Here is a 25,072-nt window from a genome sequence, read left to right as displayed (position 1 = left end):
TAAAAACAGATGATTGAACCTGGTGTACCCCCAAAAAAAATAAAATAAAATAATAAAAAAAAAAGAATAAAGGGAATAATTATCTTATAAAATGTCAAAAATCTTTTCACATAATTCCATTGCTTCAAAATATATGAAATTTAAAACTGACAGAGTTACAAGACTTATTCAGCAACCCATACTTACGGCGGGAGAGGTTAATGCAGCTTTCTCAGTAAAAGACAGATCAGAAACTGCTAAGGACTGAATGCGCTCCCCAAAAGGCACATGCTGAAGCCTAACCCCCAAGGGGATGGTATTAGGAGGCAGGGCCCTTGGGAGGTAACTAGGTTACGGGGATGGAGGCCTCATGAATGGGATCAGTGCCTTTACAAAAGAGACCCTGAAGAGCTCTCTCGCTCCCCTTCCACCACATGAGGACACAGCAAGAAGATGGCCATCTATGAACCAGGAAGCAGGCCCTCACCAGACATCAAACCTGCCAGCCTTGATCTTGGACTTCCAGCCTTGAGAACTGTGAGAAATAAATTTCTGTTGTTTATAAGTTACCCAGTCAATAGTATTTTTATTATAGCAGCCTGAGCTAAGACAGAGATCAATATTTTAAAATGTGTAAAAGACTTTTAAACACAAATAGTATGCTCCACCTGGTGGACATATATAGAATACAATACATTAGATTTCGACCATCCACAAAGCATTTATAAAAACTGACCATATACTAAGCACATCAGTTACAGACTGCATTCAACCATAACACACTCATCCCTGCCCGCCCCCACGACTCCCCCCAAAAAGGACAATGTCATGTACCAGTAAGAAGTGCATCTTTTTTTTCTGTAACAGGATGTCCAGAAATAAACAATCCAGGGCTAGTACAGCCACACAAGGATACCAACTGGGGAACCAGATGGTTGTGACTTCTGGCCACACTCTCTTTAGCCTGTGGCTTTCACCCTCATGGTCACAGGATGGCTCCTCTAGCCCTGGACACAGTGTCTCCTTGTACAAAAGGCAAGAAGGGAGAGGGATCTGGCTAAATGAGACCATTCCTTTGCAACATCTTTCCCAGGACTTGCACCCAGTGGCATCTCATACTGGCCAGGACTAGAGAATGTAGCCTCCCCTGGTGGCAAGAAGGACAGGAAGATGGAGGTGTTTTAATAGCTCACATTCCCTAATGGTGCAGTGGTTTGAATGATGCCCCCCCCCCAAAAAAAGATATGTCTACCCAGAAACTATGGATGTGATCTGATTTGGAAAAGGGTCTTTGCAGATGTAATTAAAATAAAGATCTCGAGATGAGATCGTCCTGGATATCTGGATGGGCCTTAAATCCAATGGCAATTGTCCTTATAAGAAACAGAAGAGGAGAAGACATAGACACACAGAGGAGAAGCCCATTTGAAGATGGAGGCAGAGCTGGGAGGGATGCTGCCACAAGCCAAGGGCTGCCTGGAGCCGCCAGAAGCTGCAAGAGGCAAGGAAGCCTCCTCCCCTAGAGCCTTTAGAGGGAGTGTGGCCCTGCTGACACCTTGATGTCAACTTCTGCCCTCAGAAACTGTGAGAGAATAAAATTCTGTTGTTTGAAGACCCAAAAAAAAAAAAAAAAAACAAACAGTGCACAGTCCCAATCTGAACAAAAAAATCTAGCTGCTTTTGTAAGTAAGAAGGGGCAATTTTGGTAGGCAACTAACAGGACATGCCACACTAGACCTAAAAGCAAATCTCCACAAATACTTAACATTCAACAACATAAAGACCACACACTCTGCTAAGAGTGTAATTAAACTAGAAATCAACAACAAAAAGACAACTAAAAAGAAACATCCATATACATGCAGGAACTTTCCAGAATGATAGAAATAGTCTATATCTTGAATGGTGTGTTGATTACACATAAGTATACATCTATGAAACACATCCAACTGTACACTTAAAATTTATGTATTTCACTATAATTATACCTCTATAAAAATATACCCATGTACTGTTATTTAAAAATCTAATTCCATTTAACTCATGTGTCAAAGAATGTGATAATGGAAACTAAGACAATATGGAGAATTAAACCAAAATGAAGATATTCTACATTGAAACATGGGATGTCCCTAAACAAGTACTATGAGGGATGATTACAGCCTTGGATGTTTACGTTTTTACAAATTGGAAGTTAATCCACAAGGGGCCCACCATACGGAAGAGACACTGATAAAGGCAAGCCACCAGTCCTGACATTTTCTCTCCCAGCATGAGTCCTCTTATGCACAGTAAGTGAAGAGCTATGCCTGAAGGCTTTCTCACACTGATTGCATTCGTAGGGTCTCCCCGCAGTATGGGTTCTCACGTGTACGATAAGGTGTGAAGACTGGCCAAAGGCTCGCCCACACTCCTGACACGCATAGGGCTTCTTGCCGGTGTGGGTCCTCACGTGTTTCCTGAGGGACGAGGGCTCACTGAAGGCTCGTCCACACTCCTGACATGTGTAGGGCTTCTCTCCCGTGTGGGTCCGCATGTGACTCTTCAGAGTCGAAAGACGACTCAAGACCTGCCCACAAGTGGCGCACTCATAAAGCTTCTCCCCCGTGTGTATCCTCTTGTGTACGTTCAGGTGAGTGCTAGTCCGGAAGGGCTTCCCACACTGGTTACATTCATAAGGTTTCTCTCTGGTGTGGGTCCGCAGGTGTGTCTTCAGCGACGAGTGTTCCCTGAAGGCTTTCCCACACTGGCCACATTCAAAGGGCTTCTCTCCAGTGTGAGTTCTCACGTGGCTCCTCAGAGAGGATGGCTGGTTGAAAGCTTTCCCACAGTCCTTACACGCATAGGGCTTCTCGCCCGTGTGGTTTCTCTGGTGCAAGATCAGGTTAAAGTTCCTCGTGAAGGTTTTCCCACACTGACTGCACTCGAAGGGTTTCTCTCCAGTGTGCGTTCTCATGTGCCTCCGCAGATTCGAGGAATACTTGAAGGCCTGCCTGCACTCCTGACACTCAAAGCACTTCTCTGCTGTGTGAGTCTTCTCATGCCTGATGAGGTCGGAGCTGTACCTGAACGATTTTTCACATTTGTTACATGCATAGGTTTTATCCCCGCTATGGATTTTCTCAGGCACGATTAAGTGAGCAGTCTGGAAGAAGGATTTTCCACTCTCTTGGCATTCATAGGGGTTCCCTCCAGCAGGAATTCTCTGGTACTGAAAAAGTGGTTTGATGCTGTTAAAGGGCTTCCGCAGTTCATTGTATTTATAGAGCTTTTCTCCAGTCTGAGGTTGCTCCTGTCAATTGAGGAAAATGGGAAAACCAGAGGCTTTATTGCATTCACAGATATTCTCCCCGAAGTGAACTGAGTGTAGGAGAGAGATATTCCTACAGCTAAAGCTTTTACCATCTTAGTGTATCTATACGATTTCTACCCTGAGTTCCTTCAAACAGATACTCTGCCAGAAAGAGCTATCATTTTCATTACTTTCTTGGGGCTTCTTAGAGGTAGACTTTTTACGAATTGTTTAAGGCTAAATTAAGTCTTAAATGCTCTACATCTGTGTCAGATTTACAAAAATAGTTAACTTTGGGAACTCTGTGAAGACCTACATTTAGAGTTTTCCCCCAATTCATGACATTCACAGACTCTCTCCCAAGAAACTGCTTTCTCCTAGGTGAGTATCATCTGCCTTGAATCTCTCTCTGGGATTCGTTTCTAACCTTCAGCAACCCCAGATGTTTCCTACCGTAAAGGAACAAGAATAATCCCTTTACGCCTTACCCTTTTCATGCCAATGGATGGAATCTCTGCAAAAATATCCTGGTTAGTAATTGAGTCTTGGGGTTGAAGTTGAGGTTCTAGAATGAAGTAAGGGGAGGAAATATTAAGTGCACAGAGAAGGAAACTGTAGGATCAAGATAACAAAAAAAGTAAGCTAAGTATATGCGGATTTTTTTTTAATACTGATCCTAAATATGGGATGAAACTATGAATAAGAGGAACGTATCAAAGAGTAAAGGAAATTTTTAAGGTGTTTGGCTATATGAGGAGTCATAGGAACAAGGAATGGAAATAGTAGATAATTTACTAAGAAGGGATTCTAAGAAGACTGGGACTGACGTTGAGAGCAAGTATTAGTAAGAACATACAGTGGGGAGGAACTGGATGAAATATACGCATGGAAGTGCTAAATGTCAAAAGGAGGTAGGATAAATCTTTCTGTGAAGCCAGAGTGAAGTATTAGAGATTAAAAGGGAAGGGAAAGGGGAAGAAAGTGGAATTTACTGACAGAGCTCAACCCAACAGCCTTCCCCATCAAGGGCACTGAAAGTGTTTCTAAATCTAACACTCATCTTACTGGTGCTCCCCTAATCTGCCTGGTGCTCACCTAAGTGGGCTCCTGGGAAGATACCTCTCTCAGTGATGCACAGCTCTTCTCTTTGCTCCAAATGGGAAAATGTACTGGCTTTGCAGAGTTGATCTCCTGCTAGAGGGAAAAGATGCAGGGTGTGAGCAGACTGTGCCTGCCATGCAACAGGGGCCAATATTCTAAGTCTTTAGAGGCACTGGAGATGGGAATAGCAAACTGGGCATGCCCACATTCTGATGGCATGGCCAAGCTCTTTCACTAAGGAATCAAAGTACAAGCTCCCTCACTGGGTCTTGAAGGACAGTGGGACTCTCCAGTCCCCAAAACCCAGGGTCTGGCTCAGGGACACACTTGAGAAGCCCAGAAACAGCAGATAGATCTTCATTTCCATGAGGAAGCCACTAGACTATAAGCACCATGAAGGCAGGACCTTTCTGTCTCTTCACCTCTCGATTTCTGAAACCAGCACAGTTCCAGGAACCCACAGTGGCTGTGTGAGTGTGTGAATGAAGCAGCGAGGCTGGCCTTACCCACAGAGGCCAGGTTCCTATAGTTCTCCAGCATCACGTCTCTGTACAGGTTTCTCTGAGCAGAGTCTAGAAACAGCCATTCTTCCGCTGTGAACAGCACAGCCACATCCGCAAAGGTGACTGGTTCCTAAAATGTACACCCGTCCTGGCTCAGCCAGGGGCCACCCCCACCAATACACAAAAGGACAGTGAGGGGCTTGCAGGCCTGGGGAAGGGAGACCCCCATGCAGAGGATGTTCAGACATGGCTCTGAGGTCTCTCGGCTCAGGCCTCAGAACTAGAACTCTTCTCCATCTATTTTTCCCTTCCTCAATGATGGCATCCTGAGGTGTGGTAGCAAAGGACCTCAACTTCATGAAAGGACTTAGCTATTAACAACTAGCCAGGAAGCCCTTCCCCTCCAGCCCCAGGGTCCAGCAGACCTGAGTGTGTTGCAGGCAAGAAAAAATCTGGTAAATGACAACTGTTTGCTCTCAGGAGACCATGATGACTGTAAGACAAGGACAGCTCATGTCCTCGCCCTGCTTTCCCTCCTGACGCTCAGCTGAACACGGCCCTTGATAACCTGGATAAAGCCTGTGAATGAGGGGGTGGGGTCACTGCCACTCACCGCTAGAGGCCCAGTGCCTTAGAAGCCTGGAGTCAAGAAGCTTCCAGACAGGGGGAAGGGGACAAGGAAGCAAAGCAAGAAGAAGAGCAAGTATTTCTTACTTACCTGCAGACAGGCGGTCAGTCCCCCAGAAGCCACAGTTTCCTCCTCTGTGGTGTCCTCCTGGAGCCAGGCAGGGTCCTGAGCAGGCAGAGCTGCAGCAGAAGAGGGGAGTTGTGAGGGTCTGGGCCTGGCCCAGTGAGCACACCCCCAGGGCCAAGGGCTGCCCATCCTGACTGTGAGTGACCACATGTGCACACATGTGCACACACTCCCAGAGATACACACATGTGTAATGTACACAGAAAGATGCAGGCACATATGCTTGCACACACCCCCAGTTGCTTGGGCACACAGGCACACTCACACACACCAGTACACAGACGCATGCATACACTCACACAAATGTGCACAGACACACACACACACCATGTATACACAAGCATGCACATACACACACTGACAAGCACACACACAAACACACAGCAATGTACAGACATACACACAGACACACATGTGTGCATGCATACACACGTTTCCTCCATTCCAAATTTCTGGAGCCAAAGTCTCAATTCACCAACAAACTCTGAGGTTTCTGGGGCACCCCTTTCTCCCCCTTGATTCAGCCCTGGGCCAGCTGTTCCTCCCTAGCTGCTGGGCCCCTTCCTCTGCCCCAACTCTGCAGGGTCAGTACCGCCCAGGACTTATCACAAGTAGGGAACAGAGAAACCGCCACCTCCCTGCAAGTCTGCCTGAGAAGGAAGCGTCCTTCCTTCCCTGTCTTCAAATTAATAACAGCCCTCATCCACACCAGGCCTCCTCACTCTGGCCTGTTAGAGAGAAGCAAGTGATTCCCTGGCCATCCCTGTCTCCCTGCACCCTCACCGGCCCCTTCAGTGGGACCTTTCCCTTCAGTAATTAAACCTGAATCACATCCAATCCCTGATCCCATGTTATTAGTTTCCCAGGGCTGCTGTAACAAAATACCACAACCGGGTGGCTTAAAATGACAGAAATGTATTGTCTCAGGGTTCTGGAGGCCGGCAGCCCAAAATCAAGGTGTGGGAAGGCTCACACTCCCTCTGAGACTCTGGGTAGAGTCCTTCCTTGCCTGTTCTTGGTTTCTGGTGGTGAAGGTCAATCCTGGGCTTGTAACTGTGTCCCTCCAATCTCTGCCTCTGTCATCACAGCTGTCCTCTCCCTGGTATGTCCCTGTCTTCACAGAGCATTTTCCCCTTCTTAAGAGGGCACCATTCATACTGGATTAGGGCCCATCATCATGGCCTCATCTTAACTTGATGGCATCTGCAAAGACCCTATTTCCAAATAAGGTCACATTCACAGGTACGTAGGGTTAGGACTTCAATATAGCTTTTTGGGAGGTCACAATTCAAGCTATAATACTCCACCATTCCCTCTAGCTACTGTTCTGTCTCTCTGTTTCCCATCGGGGGCAATCTCTGTATCCATTTCCTCACCTCCTACTCACTTCCCATCACCACCACTCCAAGGACCAGCACCTTACTAGGATCACCCGTGACCTCCGTCCACAGTAGGGATCTAGTCAAAATGTTCAGTCATCCAATCCCTCCATATTAAAGCCCACATCCCTCTCCAAGCTTCAGTGCTCACACCCCTACTTTCCTTTCCAGTTTCCTGTATAAGCTCCTCCTCCATCACTTGCTGGTGTCCCCGTGGCGCACACCTTCCTCTTCTCACCTTGCAGTCTCTGCCTCAGAAGGCACCCTCCCTGGCTCTGGGCATCAATTCCCAACTACCTGACAAGGCCCAAATCTCCAGGCTGACTCTCACATATGAACTCCAGACCCATACCTGACTTAGATGATTTAGACAATAAGATTCAGGATGTTTTGAGTCAACACCTAGATGAGATTTGTGACACAGAGTTGATGCTGGAATGGGTAAAAACTTTGGGGATGTTGAGATTGTGTGACTGTATTTTGCATGTAAGGAGGATATGAATTTGGGGGGTCCAGAGAGCAGACTGTTACAGGTTGAACTGTGTCCCCCAAAAAACTAACAAGTCCTAACCCCCAGTACCTCAGAATATGACCTTTCTTGGAAATAGGGTTTTTGCAGATGTAATTAGTTAAGATGAAGTTATGGTGGAATAGAGGGGCCCTTAATTACAAATGGTGTCCTTATAAGAAGAGAAAAGATACTGAAACGGGAGAAAGCCACATGACAACACAGGCAGAGATGGATGAAATATCAAGGCTTATAGCAACCACTGGAAGCTCAGAAGAGGCAAGAAAGATTATTTCCCTACAGGTTTCACAGGAAGCATGGCCCTGCCAACACACTGATTTCAGACTTCTGACCTCAGGACTGTGAGATAGAAATTTCTGTTGTTGCATCCACTCCCTCCAAAAATTGCACTCATCACCTTCTTCTCAAAGCCTGTCCTTCTTCCAATGTCCCTGATCTCAGAGGAGCAATCCCACCCCTCTCTGACCCCAACAATCAGTCAAAAAAAAAAAAGAAAAAAGAGAAATCAGTGATGATATTTCTACATGGAGCACCCACCTTGCCACCCCCATCCACCGCATTCCCTGTCCTCCTACCCTGTCCCTGCTATGAGGAATGCCTATATCATACCTTCTCGTTTGGACCCACTTAAATGTCACTACTTCAGGGAGTCTCTCCTCCCCAATACCCTTCTTTTCTCTAAAAAGACCCTCCCCTTTCTTCACAGCCCTTCCCTATTTATAACCAGATAAATCAGATCCTTTTTTTTTTTTTTTTTTCTTTGCTTCCTTAGGTATTTATCTCTTCTCCTCAATCCCAATGGATTGGCAGCTTCGGAAGAACAAGCCTGGGGTCCTTTTCCTTTTCCCACCCCACCCCACCATGCTTGGCACATAAATGCCCTGGACTGCCTGGTAAACGAATGCATACATGACTCACCAAACTATCTCAACTTGACCTCCTGCGTACATCTTACGTGGTTCCATGCTTCCCTTCTGTGCAGACAAGAGCTAACACAGCAGGTCTGACTGCTCTCCTTAGCAAGGCCTGCCGGCAAGGTTGACCCTTAACTGGCCTCTAGGAACCTGCATTTTGAGAGAGTTCCCACCACTGTAACTAATAAGAGGAGGCTTGCTCTGCTTAAACCATCTCTACAAACAATGTGTTTTATGCTGAATGCCTGCTTTCCTTCTGGAAGTCTGGAATTTAGGCATATGCTGGGCAGAGGGTGCCTACGTGACCAGCCCCCAGGGGAAAGCCCGGAGCTCTGAGTCTCTAACGAACTTCCCTGTAGATAACACTGCACACGTGTCGTCACAGCTTGTTGCTGGAGGAATTAAGCATGTGCTCTGTAACTCCACTGGGAGAGGACTCCGGAAGCTTGTGCCTGGATTCCTCCAGACTTCACCCCACGGGCCTTTTCCCTTTGCTGATTTTGTTTGCATCCCTTCACTGGAATAAATCATAGCCATGAGTACAACTGTTCGCTAGTCCTGGGAGTGGTCTTAGGGACCCCTGACACGCCTACTCCACACTCACCCCCAAGTCTAGGCCACCACCATCCTTTTCCTAACTGCCTCCACCTACCACTTGTATCCTCCCCAAGGCCCACCCTCCTCCCAGGTGCTGGAGGATTCTACTAAACCTCAAATGCCTGGCAATACTCACCTACACATGTCCCCGGCTCCGGGCAGTCTCAGGACCAGGGCTCTTGTCCCACACTTCCGGGCCTTGGATAATCTGGAACCCACTCCCTTTCCTGTCAGCTCCTGCCACTCCCCACTCCCCTCTGCTTCCTTCACACAGCCTTCCAGGCTCCCCTGGGAACACCAGGCTCTTCTTCCCGGGTCCCCAATTTTACAGATGCTATTCCTAGGCCTGAAACCCTCTCCCCAAACCTCTAAAAAGCCCGACAGCTAAATGACAGTCTTTATTATGGTCTTCAGTCAGCACTTGTCCCCAGGGATCAGATGGCAGTGTTTGGTTATCTTAGCTTGGGTTCTGTAACAAAATACCATAGACTGCGTGACTTAAACAACAGAAATTTATTTTCTCACAGTTCTAGAGGCTGGAAGTCTGAGATCAGGGTACCAGCATGGTCCAGCTCTGGTGAGAACACTCTTTCCGGATGGTAGACATATGCCTTCTCACTGTGTCCTCACATGGTGGAGAACTCTGGTATTTCTCTTCCTGTTCTTATAAGGACACCAGTTCTATGGGATCATGGCTCCACCCTTAAGACCTCATTTAACCCTAATCACCTCCTTAAAAAGACCCTGTCTCCAATACAGCTACATGGGAGGTTAGAGCTTCAATATATGCATTAGAGTGGGAAATCCACAGCATCTGAAGACATCTGTGGTTGTCATGACTACAGTGTTATGGGCTGAACTGTGTCCCTCCAAAAATTCACATGTTGAAGTCCTAACCCCTAGAATCTCAGAATATAGCTGTATTTGGACATAGGGTCTTTAAAGAGGTCATTAAATTAAAATGAGGACAGTAGGATGGGTCTTAATCCAATATAATTGGTGGAAATTTGGACACGGACATGTACAGAGGGAAAATGCAGGAAGAAGACAGATATCTACAAGCCAAAGAGAAGATGCCTGGAACAGATCAGGGTCCTCAGGAGAAACCATTCCTGCCAACATCTTGATCTTGGACTCCTGTCCTCCAAAACTGTGAGAAAACAAATTTCTGCTGTTTAAGCCACCCAGTCTGTGGTACTTTTGTTATGGGAGCCCTAGCAAACTAATACAGGGGGAGGTGGTACAGGGAGCTAGTGAGTGGAGGCCAGGGATGCTGCTAAACATCCTATAAGACACAGGACAGCCCCCACCACAGAGAACAATCCGGCCCCTATGTCAGGAGTGCTGCAGCTGAGAGACTTGGTGTAAACTTAAATTACCCAGAGTTCCTCTCTGCCCCCCAAGATAAAGCCCTCCTGTTATGCTTCCATTGCATTCCATTCTCCATTTAAAAATCTGACCACCCAGCCAGACTGTGAGCTCCATAGTGGAGGGCATCAGGGTTTTGTCTGCAATTGTTTGCCAGTGCCCATCTCACCACACGATGACAATCTAGAGCATTTCTGGAGTACTTTAAGAGCACGGAGTACTCCAAGTACTTCCAAAGTACTTTATAGTGCAAATAGCCAGAAAGTACATGAAAAGATGTTCAACACTACTAATTATTAGAGAAATGCAAATCAAAACTACAATGAGGTATCATCTCATACCAGTCAGAATGGCCATCATCAAAAAATCTACAAACAATAAATGCTGGAGAGGGTGTGGAGCAAAGGGAACCATCTATTGGTGGGAATGTGAATTGGTACAGCCACTATAGAAAAGAGTATGGAGTTTCCTTAAAAAACTAAAAATAGAACTACCATATGACCCAGCAATCCCACTCCTGGGCATATACCCTGAGAAAACCATAATTCGAAAAGATACATGTACCACAATGTTCATTGTAGCATTATTTACAATAACCAGGACATGGAAGCAACCTAAATGTCCATCAACAGAGGAATGGATAAAGAAGATGTGGTACATATATACAATGGAATATTACTCAACCATAAAAAAGAACGAAATAACGCCATGTGCAGCAACATGGGTGGACCTAGAGATTATCATACTGAGTGAAGTAAGTCAGACAGAGTTGGACAAATATCATACGATATCGCTTACATGTGAAATCTAAAAAATGGTACAAATGAGCTTATTTACAAAACAGAAATAGAGTCACAGATGTAGAAAACAATCTTATGGTTACTGGAAGTGGTGGGGGGGAAGATGGGAAAGGATAAATTGGGAGATTGGGATCGACATATACACACTAATATATATAAAATTGATAAGGACCTACTGTATAGCACAGGGAACTCTATTCAATACTCTGTAATGACCTATATGAGAAAAGAATCTAAAAAAGAGTGGATATATGTATATATATAACTGATTCACTTTGCTGTACAGCAGAAAGTAACACAGCATTGTAAATCAACTATACTCCAATAAAAACATATTTTTTTTTTAAGAGTACTTTGGGACTTCCTTGGTGGTACAATGGTTATGAATCCGCCTGCCAATGCAGGGGACACAGGTTCAATACCTGGTCCGGGAAGATTCCACATGCTGTGAAACAACTAAGCCCGGACACCACAACTACTGAAGCCCGTGCACCCTAGAGCCTGAGCACTGCAACTACTGAGCCCACACCCTGCAACTACTGAAGACCACGCATTCTAGGGCCCCCGTGCCACAACCACTGAGCCCACATGCTGCAACTACTGAAGCCCATGCGCCTAGAGCCAGTGCTCCGCAACAAGAGAAGCCACCTCAATGAGAAGCCCACGCATCACAACAAAGAGTAGCCCCTGCCTGCCACAAATAGAGAAAGCCCACATGCAGCAACGAAGAAGCAACATAGCCAGAAAAAGAGAAAAAGGAAAAAAAAAAAAAGAGTATTTATGGCAGAGCCTGGCCCAGAAGGCTTACCAAAAATATACAGAAGAGCAACACACAACCCAAATCTAAGAATTACTTCCTGTCAAGGACATAATACAGATTCCAAATGCAAGACAGAATGATATTGTTAATAAACAAAATTTATTATTCTTAACGTAAAGCAAGACGGAAGGAAACAAATGCCTTGCAGTTCATGCTAAGATGTTATTTGTCCTCTAGAATTAATTTTTCCCCCACTTCTCAGGAGATGTGGCTTTTAACCTCATTTTTCAAAAGCTCAGTTCCAACACGTGCCATTTACAGCAGATTCAATTGTAACCTTCAGCATCAACATGATTATGCAGTGGAGAATGTAACTGTGCCCCAGAAGAGGTCTGGCCTTTACCATAGTTGAGTGAGGCCTGCTCTTTCCTAACAGAAAGATCTGAGACCAAAAAAAAAAAAAATCCCAGCCCACAATCCCTAGAAAGTGCCTTTCCCCTTGTATACATAAGGGAGATCACTTTATAGAATTCTCTCCCTATGGCAATGACTGCGGTCGGAGGAAAAGAAGGTGGATGGAAGCTCCCAGACACAACGCAGCACAGCGGGGCCCTCTGGCTGCCAATTCCACCCAACGCTCACTCACCAGAACCCCCGGCCCCCCGCAGGTTGGGAAGGCCCAGCACAGGCTCCAGCGTGACCAAGCTCTGAATCTGCACAGCCACCTTCAGGCCCTGGACAGAGTGACAGGAACAGATTATAGAGTCACACAGTCGATGGAATCTGCTCACGCCTGCTCACTCAGACTTCATTGGCGTGACTGGCCCTGCTTTGGGGAACACGCTGATAAAAAGGAGGGACAGACCCTGTTCACCATGTCCAGGTTTACAAATCTTCAATATAAAATTAATCACTGTCATGGAATTTCAACTCCAAGATGGGATGGAGAGTGGGGGCCCGGGTAGGGGCGGCCTTCTCTGAGCAGCATCCAGTAGTGGGGGGTATGCTGCAGCCATGAGGGGAAGCGGATGGCCAGCAGATTGAGGGGTAGAGGGAGGAAGCAAAAGTGGACCCCTGCAAATGAGGGGACGCTAGAAAACTATTCTCAAGGGGAAGCCCTGCTGTGGGAGAAGGGACCTGAACTCTCCTATACCGCCAGCCACTCCCTCGGGAAAGGTGTTTGAACTGACTTGCATTTCTAAGGGATGCCTCTGGCCTCCATGTCCAGGGTGATGCCCAGTGGCAGCAGGAGCCTGTGGTCCAGGAGAACTAATGGTGGCTCTGGACAGGGTGGTGGCACCAGGGACAGAAGCAGCAGTCAGAGTTAGGTTTATATTTTGGAGGAAAAGCACATAGGACTTGGTGGTAGATGGGAAGTAAATACGGCAAGGCCCTCAGGGCAGGTAATGGGCAGGAACAGGTGAGAGGAGGCCCCTTCTCCTCAGGGTGGGGCTCAAAGCACACCTTAAGGTGTAACTCTCTCCACTCTGTAACTCTCTCCAGCTCAGTAGCAAAACACAAGGCCCTGAGCCAAGAGCTTGGTTACCAGCCTGGCCATTCTTTGCATAGCCCTTGGGTCACAGGACCCACTCGTTCCTGTAGGTTTCCTGGCCATGGACAGGATGGGAATGAGGGTGAAAGGACTGGAGGAAGAAAGGCTGGACACAGAGAGGCAGGGCCTGGACCCTGGATGCCAGCCCCTCCTCTAGGACCACTGTGGGCCTGACATCACACTGGGGATACTTGCATTCTATGCAGAAACACCAGGACCTGTCCAGTAGTTCTTACCAGGAGCTAAGCATGGGCTTCCAGCATGTTCCCAATTCCCAATCTAGTTGGGCTTAGATCCCTCCCTCCCTCCTGCCTCCCCACTTATAGAAATCCTGAACCCTAGGCTTTCCTGGCTGGGGCTGGGGCCCAGCCAGCAAACCACCTCCCAGGCTTACTGTGTATTCAGAAGACCACGGTGATTCCTGAAGAGCTGACCGGTCCTCTGGGGTCGGAGGTGTCTCCCTCTCTCCCATCACAGGCTTGATCTGCATCCCCAGGTCCAGCCCCAGCCCCTAGGAAAAGGTGTGGAGGGTGCTGAGCAGGACAGGGGTGGTATCAAGGTGTTCTCACCCTCAGAGACCCTAAGTTTGGGGGTAGTGCCATCAGAATTCAGGGAACGTGGATCTGGCATTTTCAGACCTGGTGACTCTCCCTATTGCACTGTGGGCACCAGCCACCAATGAGGGTCTCTGAGGAGTGATCACGCCAGAGACTTGGAGACAGACGTGATCCCTTCCTCGTTCTGGGGAGGGGGCTGTGGCTGGAGGTTAAGCCACAAGCCCTTGGAGGTGTTATAAGATATTTTACTAGAAAGGTTTTTTATAGAACAGTTGGGAGCCTTGGTTCCCAATATGAACATCGTTCTATGTTTTCTTAGATTCTGTATTTGTCTATCTGGCATCCGTCAATCACAGGGACAGATTAATGGCCACAGTTGTTTATATCTCTCCTGTGATCCACAGCCCATATGCTGAACCACCTCCTTTATCTAGTTCTCACACACCAAGCCAATATTCCCCCTGCCCTGAATCACCTGGGCTGAGCACCAGAAAACTGGGGACAGCCCCTGTGCCTCAAGATCCCCTAGAATTATTATTCAGACTCACCAATCCTAAGCTGTTTACCCTGCCCTACCTTGCCTTTCCTACAGAAAACCAATAAAGGCTCTGGCTTCGACTCTCCCCTCGCTCCTGTCTGCCTCCTGACTGACCCTGGTGCTTCCTCATGTGGCCCTGGGTGACGTGGCAAGCCCTCTCCTCTCAAGAAATGTAAGTCCGTGTCACTGGCCTCGCCATATCACCACTCAGTCACCTCCGTAAACTAAAATCCCGTGGGTACCATTTTGAGACAAATGTGGGTACCATTTTGAGAAAAATGTGGGTACATTTTGAGACAAATAATTCTGACATAGATCACTCTTCTTGCAGACTTTTAGGAGTTCTATCTGTTCAACACATACTTAATGAATACTGCTAGAGCAGGCACTGTGGATCCAGCAGAAAACAAAAGAGGTGAAACCACAGCCCTGAGGCACTGGGTGTTGTGCAGGATAGGTAGAGTGGCTTAGCCTGGAGATAGCCATTCTTTGGGGCTACAGGGCCTTGGTCTGTCCCTGGCCACCAGCATTTATTCCCACATGACCTCAGAGCTGCCATAGGGGGCCTTTGGTGATTGGGACAAGACTCAGTGACACCTACATGGCCTAGAATGATAACTGAAGGTTCAGCCCCATCAACCAAGTATTAGGAGGTGTGATCTTCAGGCAGAAGAACCTGGTGGCTCAGATGGTGGTCTCTGGAGTCAGGCCTGGATTTGACTCCCAGCCTCAAATATGCTGGACCACTCACACGCTGCGTGTATTCAGGAATGAACTGCTTGATTCCTCTACACACAAGGAATTGCAGTGGAATTCCTCTATACAGAAGGAAGTGGACCGCTTCTGCCCACTCAGAACATTCTGTGACCGCCTGTGTTTCCAGATGCAGTAGGAGCCCCTCCTCTCCCACTCAGTACTCACTACTGAGCTGGCAGTGGAGTTCTGTGGGAAGTGCTGGAACCCCATACTGAGAGGAAAGGGCCTGCACAAAGCAGAGACGACACCCATCCCTCATGGCCCACACTCCCTCCCTCACACAGTCCTTCTGCTGATTGTGGCATGGTGGCAGTGGGGGCCTGGAGACGCCTTAACCAGCACCCATCTGTTCTCCCCTTCACTTGATAGGCATTAATCAAGAGCTCTACAATGGTGCATGGAACACTCTGTAATGGGGTTACTGCAGTGACCACGTCAGATGAGGTCCCTGCAATCCAGCAGCTCCAATAAGACATTTACAGATCTTAAGGTCTCAAAAGCCAGGCGCCCTTTCCCAAGCATCTGCTGGAGGACATTCTCGTCCAAACAAGAGTGTGAACCAAGATGAGGAGGATCTGGGCACTAAGGAGGGGGCTCAGCTGCCCTGGGGTCAATGCCATCCATGCAGGGGTGAGAGCTTCAGCTGTCTGGCAGCCCACACCACGTGAGGCTATGCAGGCTCCATATGCTCTGGGCACAGGAATGGAAAAGGGGCCTCTACCACCCCGGCCTCACTACCCCATGCACTATGCCAGTGTCTCTGACACTCTGAGGCTGACTCCATCTGTGGCAGAGGTAGAGGGGCACAGACTGAGGGAAGCTAGAGATCTCACTGGCTCTGGGACAAAAAAGCCCAGCCTAGGGGTACAGCTGGGCTCTGTATGTCACTCTATCCAAACCCTAACCCTAACCTTCAAAATCCCCAAGAACAGGAACCCAAACTTGGAAGCTCTGTAGTTTAGGAAAACAGAAACTCAGGGTCAAAGGAGGCGGAATGGCAGGACCCTGCATTTTCTCAGGCATCATACTGTGCAACAGGTTCTGAAGGCTTTTCCACTCCTTGACAAGAGCTTCCTTCCAGTGTGCAGTCTTGACCTGTCTCCCAGGGGAGTGGGACTCCTGACAACTTTCCCACATTCTTTATAATCAAGAGTGGCCCTCTCTCCTGCAGCTCCTCTTGTTCAGATCCAGGTTACCGTTCCTCCAGGAAGAAGCCTTTCCCACCACGGTTAAATCATCAGGTGCCTGCTCTCCAGGCAGAGTCTGTTGCTGACAAGGGGTGAATGATGACGAACCGCTCACCCAGGGATGCTCCCCACTGGGGGCACGTTTTCAGCATTTTCATAGGTGCGCCTTGTTCAGAGAGGTGGAGTTCTTCGGGGACATCGCAGGCTCCACCATTAGGCTTTCTCACATTCATAATGTTCATGGGGCATCTCTAACAGACAGCATGCTTCTGATCATTGTTGAAGAGTAAATCACATGGCACACAATCAATGTCTGACTCTCACTGATGGAAATGTTGGGGGAACTTTCTAGGAAGAAAGAATCTTAAGCGATAGGTGGGATTTGCCCAAATTCACAAGTCACAGATGCTCCCTCCAGACACTTCATGACCTGGGGGAAATGCCCCGGCTCAAATGTCTGCCTGGCCCTGGTGTGCGTTTCCAGCTCACATATTCCTCAACTTCTCCTATTAGAGGGAGTGAAGAATCGTCACCCGTGAATCTTACCATTTGCAAACCGTCCTCCAAAATATCCTGCAGAGGAGTAGACTCTTTGGGTTTAAGTGTAGATTCCCAGTCTAAAATGAATTGAGAAAAAAAATTACCTTCTTTCAGAAGGAAGTAGTGGTATGAAATTGACACACGCAACATTATTTTTTTTTTAATATGGACCCTAAACTTGGGGCAATACTGAAAGGGAAGAAGGTATCAGTGAGTAAAGGGAGATTCTATAGAGTAGGACTGTGTGTGGAATTGGGCAGTGATGGGAATGAGGTGGAAATGAGAGGCTTTTCCCAGCGAAAGAAGCCATGGAGATTTAGGCTGATGTTGCCAGAAAGAGTGTTAACAGAGAAACAAATAAGAAGCAATCAGACAAGAAACACACATACAAATGTTCAGTTTAAAGAGGAACTGGACAGGGACTTCCTTGGTGGCACAGTGGTTAAGAATCCACCTCCAAATGCAGGAGACACGGGTTCCATTCCTGGTCCAGGAAGATCCCACATGCCGTGGAGCAACTAAGCCTATTTACCACAACTACTGAGCCCAAGTGCTGCAACTACTGAAGCCCACGCACCTAGAGCCCATGCTCCACAAGAGAAGCCACCACACTGAGAAGCCCACACAACACAATGAAGAGTAGCCCCCACTTACCGCAACTAGAGAAAGCCTGAATGCAGCAACAAAGACCCAACACAGCCAAAAATAAATAAATAATAAAGTTATAAAATAAATAAGTAAATAGGAACTGGACAAAAAGTGTGTGTATGATATGGAGAAATTGGAACCCTCATCCACTGCTGGTGGGAAAGTAAAATATGCCTATTCCAGGAAGCAGTTCGGCAGTTCTTCAAAAAGCTTAGAAAATGACCCAGCAATTCCACACCTAAGTATATACCCGAGAAATGAAAACATATCCACATAAATTCTTGTACACAAGTGTTCAGAGTAGCACTACTCCCAAATCACCAAAAAATGGAAGCAAGCCAAATGTCCATCATCTGATGAATGAAATAGTATGTGGTCCACCCACATGAAGAACCTCAAAAACATGATGTTGAATGAAAGAAGACAGATACAGCCGTATAATTCCATTGATATGAAATGTCCAGAACAGGCAAGTCCACAGAGACAGAAAGTAGATTAGTGGTTGCTGGGGGCTCTGGGAGAGGGGATGGGAGTGACTGCTAACAAGTACAGGGTTTCTTTTTGAGGTGATGGAAATGTTCTGAAGTTAGATAGTGGTGATGTTTGCACAACTTTGTGAATATACTAAAAATCTCTGAATTGTACACTTTAAAAGGGTGAACTTTACAGTACATGAGTATCTCAATTTTTTTAAACAGATTGGAACAGATCTTTTTCTGAAACCAACAATAAGTATGACAGGAGAGGTAAAAAGTGAAAGAAAAAAAAAAGAAGAGCTAAAGGAACTCACCCCAAACAACCTTATTTTCCCTCAGAATAAAGAACCTTAAAAATGCTCTCAGACTGACACTTCCCAGAAGAACCCACCCCAGTATGGGTGGGTCACAATATCCTATACCCCCTGGTACTCACCCACACCCGTGGCACAGAGAATGCCTCGTTCTGCTGCCCTCAGCTCTTCTCTTGGCCCCACCTGAGAGACCAGACTGGCTTTGCATGGTGGAGTCCCTGCTGGTGGAGAAAGACATATGTACTGAGCGAGGGAGGGCTTCCCCTGCCTGCCTGTCCTCCACCTGGGCCTCGGCTCCTCACCCCAAGCAAGTACTCAGGGGTACTTAAGTGATTATGTCCAGTTTTTAATGAACTCAGTGAGGTATTCTCACAAGGGCCCAAACCACCAAACACTCTCCTCTCTGCACCATGGAGCTGAGGTTCTCTAAGTCCTGAAGCCCAAGGTCAAGATGCATGAGACCCAGGCAGGTCCTAACTATGGAGAAAATTAAGTAAACGCAATGCATGGGACTGTTACCTTATGTAAGCCCGTGGACAGGAAACCCTACAAAAGAAACCCACACCACATCACTGCAGTCACGTGGCAGGCGCTTAAAGAGTATTTGCATACAGGAAAGACCCGAGTAGCGCCAACCTTACCCCTGGGGGCCAGAGTCCAGCAGTTGTCCAGAAGCACGTATCTGCACAGGTTCCTCCGTGCGTCGTCCAGCAACGCCCACTCCCCAATAAGCCCCACCGCCACATCCTCCAAGGTGACTGATTCCTAAGACAGCACACATATTCCGACTCAGCAAGGACCACCCCCACCATTCTCCAGGACGACGGGGTTATCCCTGGGGAAGGCAGACCCAGTGCAAGAACATTCAGTGTTCTCTCCAAAGCAGGGCTCAGCAAACCCGGCCTGCCTCCTGTTTGTCTAAACAAAGTTTTATTGTCTTGGGGCCACACCCATTTGTTTATCTCTATGTCTGTTTTTGTGCTACAAGGGCAGAATTGAGGAGTTGCTGGGACAAAGCTCATGTGGCACACGCAGCGGAAAATACTTTCTTTTAATATTTGGACAAATCTGAATGTATAAGCTTTGGCTGTCACTACACTAACCAGTGATGGCAAAGCCTGTTCTCAGCTTTACAGGGCTTTTCCTAAACTCTTTATTTAAGACATCAAAAGTTTGGGCTTAACACATATGGGCACCTTATCTTTGACAAAGGAGGCACGAGTATACAATGGAAAAAAGACAGCCTCTTCAATAAGTGGTGCTGGGAAAATTGGACAGCAACATGTAAAAGAATGAAATTAGAACACTTCCTAACACCATACACAAAAATAAACTCCAAATGGATTAAAGACCTACATATAAGGCCAGACACTATCAAACTCCTAGAGGAAAACATAGGCAGAACACTCTTTGACATACATCAAAGCAACATCCTTTTTGACCCACCTCCTAGAATCATGGAAATAAAATCAAGAATAAACGAATGGGACCTCATGAAACTTAAAAGCTTTTGCACAGCAAAAGAAACCATAAACAAGACTAAAAGGCAACCCTCAGAATGGGAAAAAATAATTGCCTATGAAACAACGGACAAAGGATTAACCTCCAAAATATACAAGCAGCTCATGCAGCTTCATACCAAAAAAGCAAATAACCCAATCCACAAATGGGCAGAAGACCTAAATAGACATTTCTCCAAAGAAGACATACAGATGGCCAACAAACACATGAAAAGATGCTCAACCTCACTCATCATCAGAGAAATGCAAGTCAAAGCCACAATGAGGTATCACCTCACACCAATCAGAATGGCCATCATCACAAAGTCTGGAAACAACAAATGTTGGAGAGGGTGTGGAGAAAAGGGAACTCTCCTGCACTGTTGGTGGGACTGTAAGTTGGTACAGCCACTATGGAAAACAATTTGGAGGTTCCTTAAAAAACTACAAATAGAACTACCATATGATCCAGTAATCCCACTCCTGGGCATATACCCAAAGAAAACCATCATCCCAAAAGAAACTTGTACCATAATGTTTATTGCAGCACTCTTTACAATAGCCAGGACATGGAAGCAGCCTAAATGCCCATCAACAAATGAATGGATACAGAAGATGTGGCATATATATACAATGGAATATTACTCAGCTATAAAAAGGGATGAGATGGAGCTATATGTAATGAGGTGGATAGAACTACAATCTGTCATACAGAGTGAAGTAAGTCAGAAAGAGAAAGACAAATATTGTATGCTAACTCACATATACGGAATCTAAAAATGGTACTGATGAACTCAGTGACAAGAACAGGGAAGCAGATACAGGGAATGGACTGGAGAACTCGAGGTATGGGAGGGGGCGGGGGGTGAAGGGGAAACTGAGAAGAAGCGGGAGAGTAGTACAGACATATATATACTACCAACTGTAAAATAGTCAGTGGGAAGTTGTTGTATAACAAAGGGAGTCCAACTCGAGGATGGAAGATGCCTTAGAGGACTGGGGCAGGGAGGGTGGGGGGGAATCGAGGGGGGGGGGGGCGTCAAGGAAGGGAGGGAATATGGGGATATGTGTATAAAAACAGATGATTGAACCTGGTGTACCCCCAAAAAAAATAAAATAAAATAATAATAAAAAAAAAAAAAAAAAAGTTTGGGCTTGATCTTTTAATTTTCGTGAAATCCCTGGGACGCCTCCCAAGATGTAGATAAGCATTTAGTCATCTTTTATGCCTGTTAAAATAGGACTTCCATTGCATCTGAGAAACTTGATGGCCTTTTAATCTCAGAATTCTCTAGAACAGCACTGACTGGTAAAGCTCACTGTGATGATGGGAATGTTCTACATCTGCACTTTCCAAAAAGGCAGCCACTGGCACATGTAGCTACTAAGCACTTGAGAAATGTGGCTTGGGTGACTGAGAAACTGGGGTTTTAATTTTGTTGGATTTCAATTCATTTTCATTTTAATATATTGAGCCACATGTTTTTTCGGTGGGTGGGTCTCACAAGCCACGGCATGGATGGTCCTGGAGGAGCTCAGCTGCTGCCAGCTCTAAACAAGCCCCACACTGCAGTCAGACTCTGAAATTAGGCACAGAGCCCCAGGGCTACTCTGGGAACCCTCCACCCAAGCCAGCTCCCTCTTTCAGGTCATGCACTGAAAGAGGTTGCCAGGTCCCAGGGACAGCGCTAAAGATGCTCCACACTTCCCTCCCCTTTCTTCCTCAGTTGGTGAGGGAGCAGGGAGAGAGGGGACAGGACCCAGAGTACATAATTATTCCCCCCGCCAACCATCCCGACCCCCCCTTCCCCCTCACCATGACACCAGCGCCAGGGTTTAAAGTTTCAGTAGGTGTCCTTCCTGAAATAAGAGAGACGGAGGTAAAAGGAGAAATGAGGGTGGAAGCAGAACACCAAGCAGGGGTTTGGCCCAGGTAATTCCATTTCTGCAGACGACCAGCAAGGCAGCCAAGTGAAACATGCTTACCTGGAAATTATCTCAATAAGCAACATATTGGGCCCCAAGCCACCTTTCACAGGCCCTGACCATTTCTACTGAAATGGTCTTAAATAAAAGGATCATTTCTCCTCTTATGCTCCCTCAAAACACTTCTAACACCCTCCACTTTTCCTCCATTGCCTTTATCAAGTTGTGATTTTTATATGTATTTGTTTAGGTAAGTTTGCCTCTCTCCAACCACGACGTAAACTCTGCAAGTATAGACCTGTGTCCACTTTCTTCAGGACTCCAAATCCTGCCAGTTGATGTGTACCAAGTACTTTATGTACTAGGGGTTGGCAAACTTTTTCTGTAAAAGACCAGATCGTAAATATCTCAGAATTTGTGGGCCACATGTATGGAAACTATTTAACTGTGGTTGTAGCACAGAAACAGCCATAGAGAGCACTGTGTAAGCACATGTGTTCCAAGAAAACTCTATTAATAGAAAGCAGCACAGGACAGATTTGGCCCATGGCCCATAGTTTGCCAACCCCTACGCTATATCATGTGGTAGAGAGAATACATCAATCACCAAATTCTCTCAATTCTATCTCCTAAGCAGCTCAAACATTCCAGCTTTTCCAATTCCACAATCACCTGAGTCTTGAACTTATCCAAGCACCTATATGTGTGGACTTCGCATTCATTCTTGTCCATCCTAAACTCCATGCTCAATCCAGGAGCTGGTGTTTTGTTTAAATCACAAACAAAATCGTATTACACCCCTACTTAAAACTCTGATTCAATGGCTTCCCAATGGCCTTACGTCCAAAGTTTACCATGGCCTTGAGAGTCCTGCCTTCCTCTTTACCCAGCTCATCCATTCTGCACTTTGTTTTCTGCGTTTTCCTGTCCTCGTCTTTTTTCAGCTCCTGGGACATACCAGGCTCTGTACTGCCTGAGTGATTATGCACCTACCAGTCTTTCAAATCTCCTCCCCACTCAAAGTCCACATCCTGACCCCTTGTCTAGCTATATACAACTCATCTTGTAGGTTCAAACACTTGTCCCTTTTAAGATATTTTCCTGACCTCCTCCTCAAGTTCTTCTGTTCTGTGTTTCTATATTACCCTTGTCATTATTAATTTTAAATGTCTTGGGACTTCCCTGGTGGCACAGTGGTTAAGAATCTGCCTGCCAATGCAGGGGACACGGGTTCGATCCCTGGTCCAGGAAGATCCCACATGCTGCAGAGCAACTAAGCCCACGAGCCACAACTACTGAGGCCACATATCACAACTACTGAAGCCTGCATGCCTAGAGTCCATGCTCCACAACAGAAGCCATCGCAATGAGGAGCCCACGCACTTCAATGAAGAGTAGCCCATGCTCGTCACAACTAGAGAAAAGAAAAGCCCATGCACAGCAATGAAGACCCAATGCAGCCAAGAAATAAAAAGTTATTTTAAAAAATCGTAATAAAATAAAATGTCTTCCCAGCTAGAAAAAAACCTCCACAGGGACAAGCACTTAATCTATTTCCGTCGCACCGTTTCCCCTGTACAGGGCCCAATTCATTGAGGGCACCCCCAAGGAAAATGTGCCAAATAATTAATATTCCTCAAGAATAACTCAGCATGGCTAGACTAAGAATGCACGTGCCCGCGTGCACACACACGACAACACCACCACAGAAGTCAAAAATAAAAACCACTTAAAATGCCTGTTCATATAATAAAAATCACACACTAAATTTCAGATGTCTTTAAGAAACATTAATTCTTTCTAAAAAGACAAGGCAGGACATGAATTCTCTCTGAAAACAACACCACCCTCACCAAACTGAAATCTGCTGCTTAATGTTCCTCCAGAATTAATTCTTTCCCCATTTCTCATTAGAAGTGAGTCTTAACCCTATTATTTAAAAAAAAGACATCCCATTTACTGCCAACTCAATTTCAATTCCCAGTACTAACAAAGCTTTTGTTCTTTTTCCTGGAGTCCCATGTCTTGAAGCTTGATGCTGATTTACAGGCTGGAGCCAACCGGAAAAGAACTGAATAGTCACACTTTTTCTTGACGTTAGTAAGACTTGTGCATTAGTGAGAAATAGCTTTTATTAAGACATGCTCCCTGGGCTTCCTAGGTGGCGCAGTGGTTAAGAATCCGCCTGCCAATGCAGAGGTCACGGGTTCAATCCCAGCTCCAGGAAGATCCCACATGCCGCGGAGCAACTAAGCCCGTGTGCCCAAAAAAAAAAAAAAGACATGCTCCCCTTGCAGTGAAGAAAACTGATACAAAATAAGTCACAAATTTAAAGCTCTTTGAAAAGAAAGAAAGGGAGGGAGGGAGAGAAAGATGAAGGAAAAAGGGAAGAAAGGAAAGAAAAGGAAAGGAAAAAGGGAAAGGAAAAGGAAACGAAAGCTAAGTTAACAGGTCCTAAGCTAATGAACTGCAAATTGTCAGTCACCGAAAAAAAACAAAACAAAAGAAAACCCTCACCTAATTCATCCCTTGATAGAGGTTACATTCCATTTTTAAAAGTCACATACCAAGTCACTCAAACCAGTTTGCACATGTAGACTCAGACCTAAATTTCCATTTGCAGAGCTACATAATCTGAAACGTAATACGAAATAAAACGTGATTTATTCATAAACATTTATCCTGCATAAGGGAGACACGGTAGGCCTACAAATCGGGGAGGACGGGTGAGTGCTGGAGCCAGCTGGCGTCACCACTTCTTCGCTGCGGGACCTGGACTCTACTTCGTGATTTCCCCTTCAATTCGTGGATGACAGTCCTGTTGGCCCGACAAGAGGTACCTGAGAGCGACAGACTGGACAGGAGGAGACTGGTTGCAGTGCCGAGCCGCGCGGGCCCCAGCCCGGCCCCGGGTCTTCAGCGGGGAGGAAGCAACTCATTCTAGCCGGCCGTCCTAGGCCCTCCGGCCCCTCCCCAGGGCACCTGCCGAGCCCTACCCGCCCTCCCCAGGGGCCTGGCCGCACCTGCAGACTGGCCGCAGACACTCCCACCGCAGCGCCCTGCGCTGCGCCGCGCGACCGCCCCCGTCCGCCGCCGCTGCGCA

The 25,072-nt window shown here is 46.6% G+C and overlaps 1 protein-coding gene across 6 annotated transcripts; it reads right to left on the bottom strand.

The window, feature by feature from the left end:
- Window positions 1–68: 68 nt before the first annotated feature.
- Window positions 69–25,072, bottom strand: ZNF333 (zinc finger protein 333). Of its 6 annotated transcripts, none has more exons than XM_057708960.1 (13): window positions 24,810–25,064; window positions 24,487–24,603; window positions 21,860–21,903; window positions 19,186–19,309; window positions 18,667–18,765; window positions 17,113–17,183; window positions 13,923–14,039; window positions 12,623–12,710; window positions 5,594–5,682; window positions 4,879–5,005; window positions 4,367–4,465; window positions 3,760–3,836; window positions 69–3,271 (listed from the first exon to the last, which is right to left on the bottom strand). In XM_057708960.1, the coding sequence occupies exons 3-13, from the start codon at window positions 21,860–21,862 to the stop codon at window positions 2,174–2,176; spliced, it is 1,992 nt and encodes a 663-aa protein (XP_057564943.1). In that variant the 5' UTR covers window positions 21,863–21,903; window positions 24,487–24,603; window positions 24,810–25,064; the 3' UTR covers window positions 69–2,173. The 6 variants fall into 6 exon arrangements, with proteins under 6 accessions (XP_057564943.1, XP_057564946.1, XP_057564947.1 ...); XM_057708963.1 differs by having other exon boundaries at window positions 24,993–25,043; XM_057708964.1 differs by lacking the exon at window positions 24,487–24,603 and having other exon boundaries at window positions 18,667–18,762; window positions 24,993–25,072.

Source organism: Hippopotamus amphibius, chromosome 15 (assembly GCF_030028045.1).
Source record: "Hippopotamus amphibius kiboko isolate mHipAmp2 chromosome 15, mHipAmp2.hap2, whole genome shotgun sequence".
Classification (NCBI taxonomy): domain Eukaryota; kingdom Metazoa; phylum Chordata; class Mammalia; order Artiodactyla; family Hippopotamidae; genus Hippopotamus; species Hippopotamus amphibius.
The sequence above is the reverse complement of the archived record's forward strand: the minus strand, read 5'-3'. Positions and strand labels throughout refer to the sequence as shown.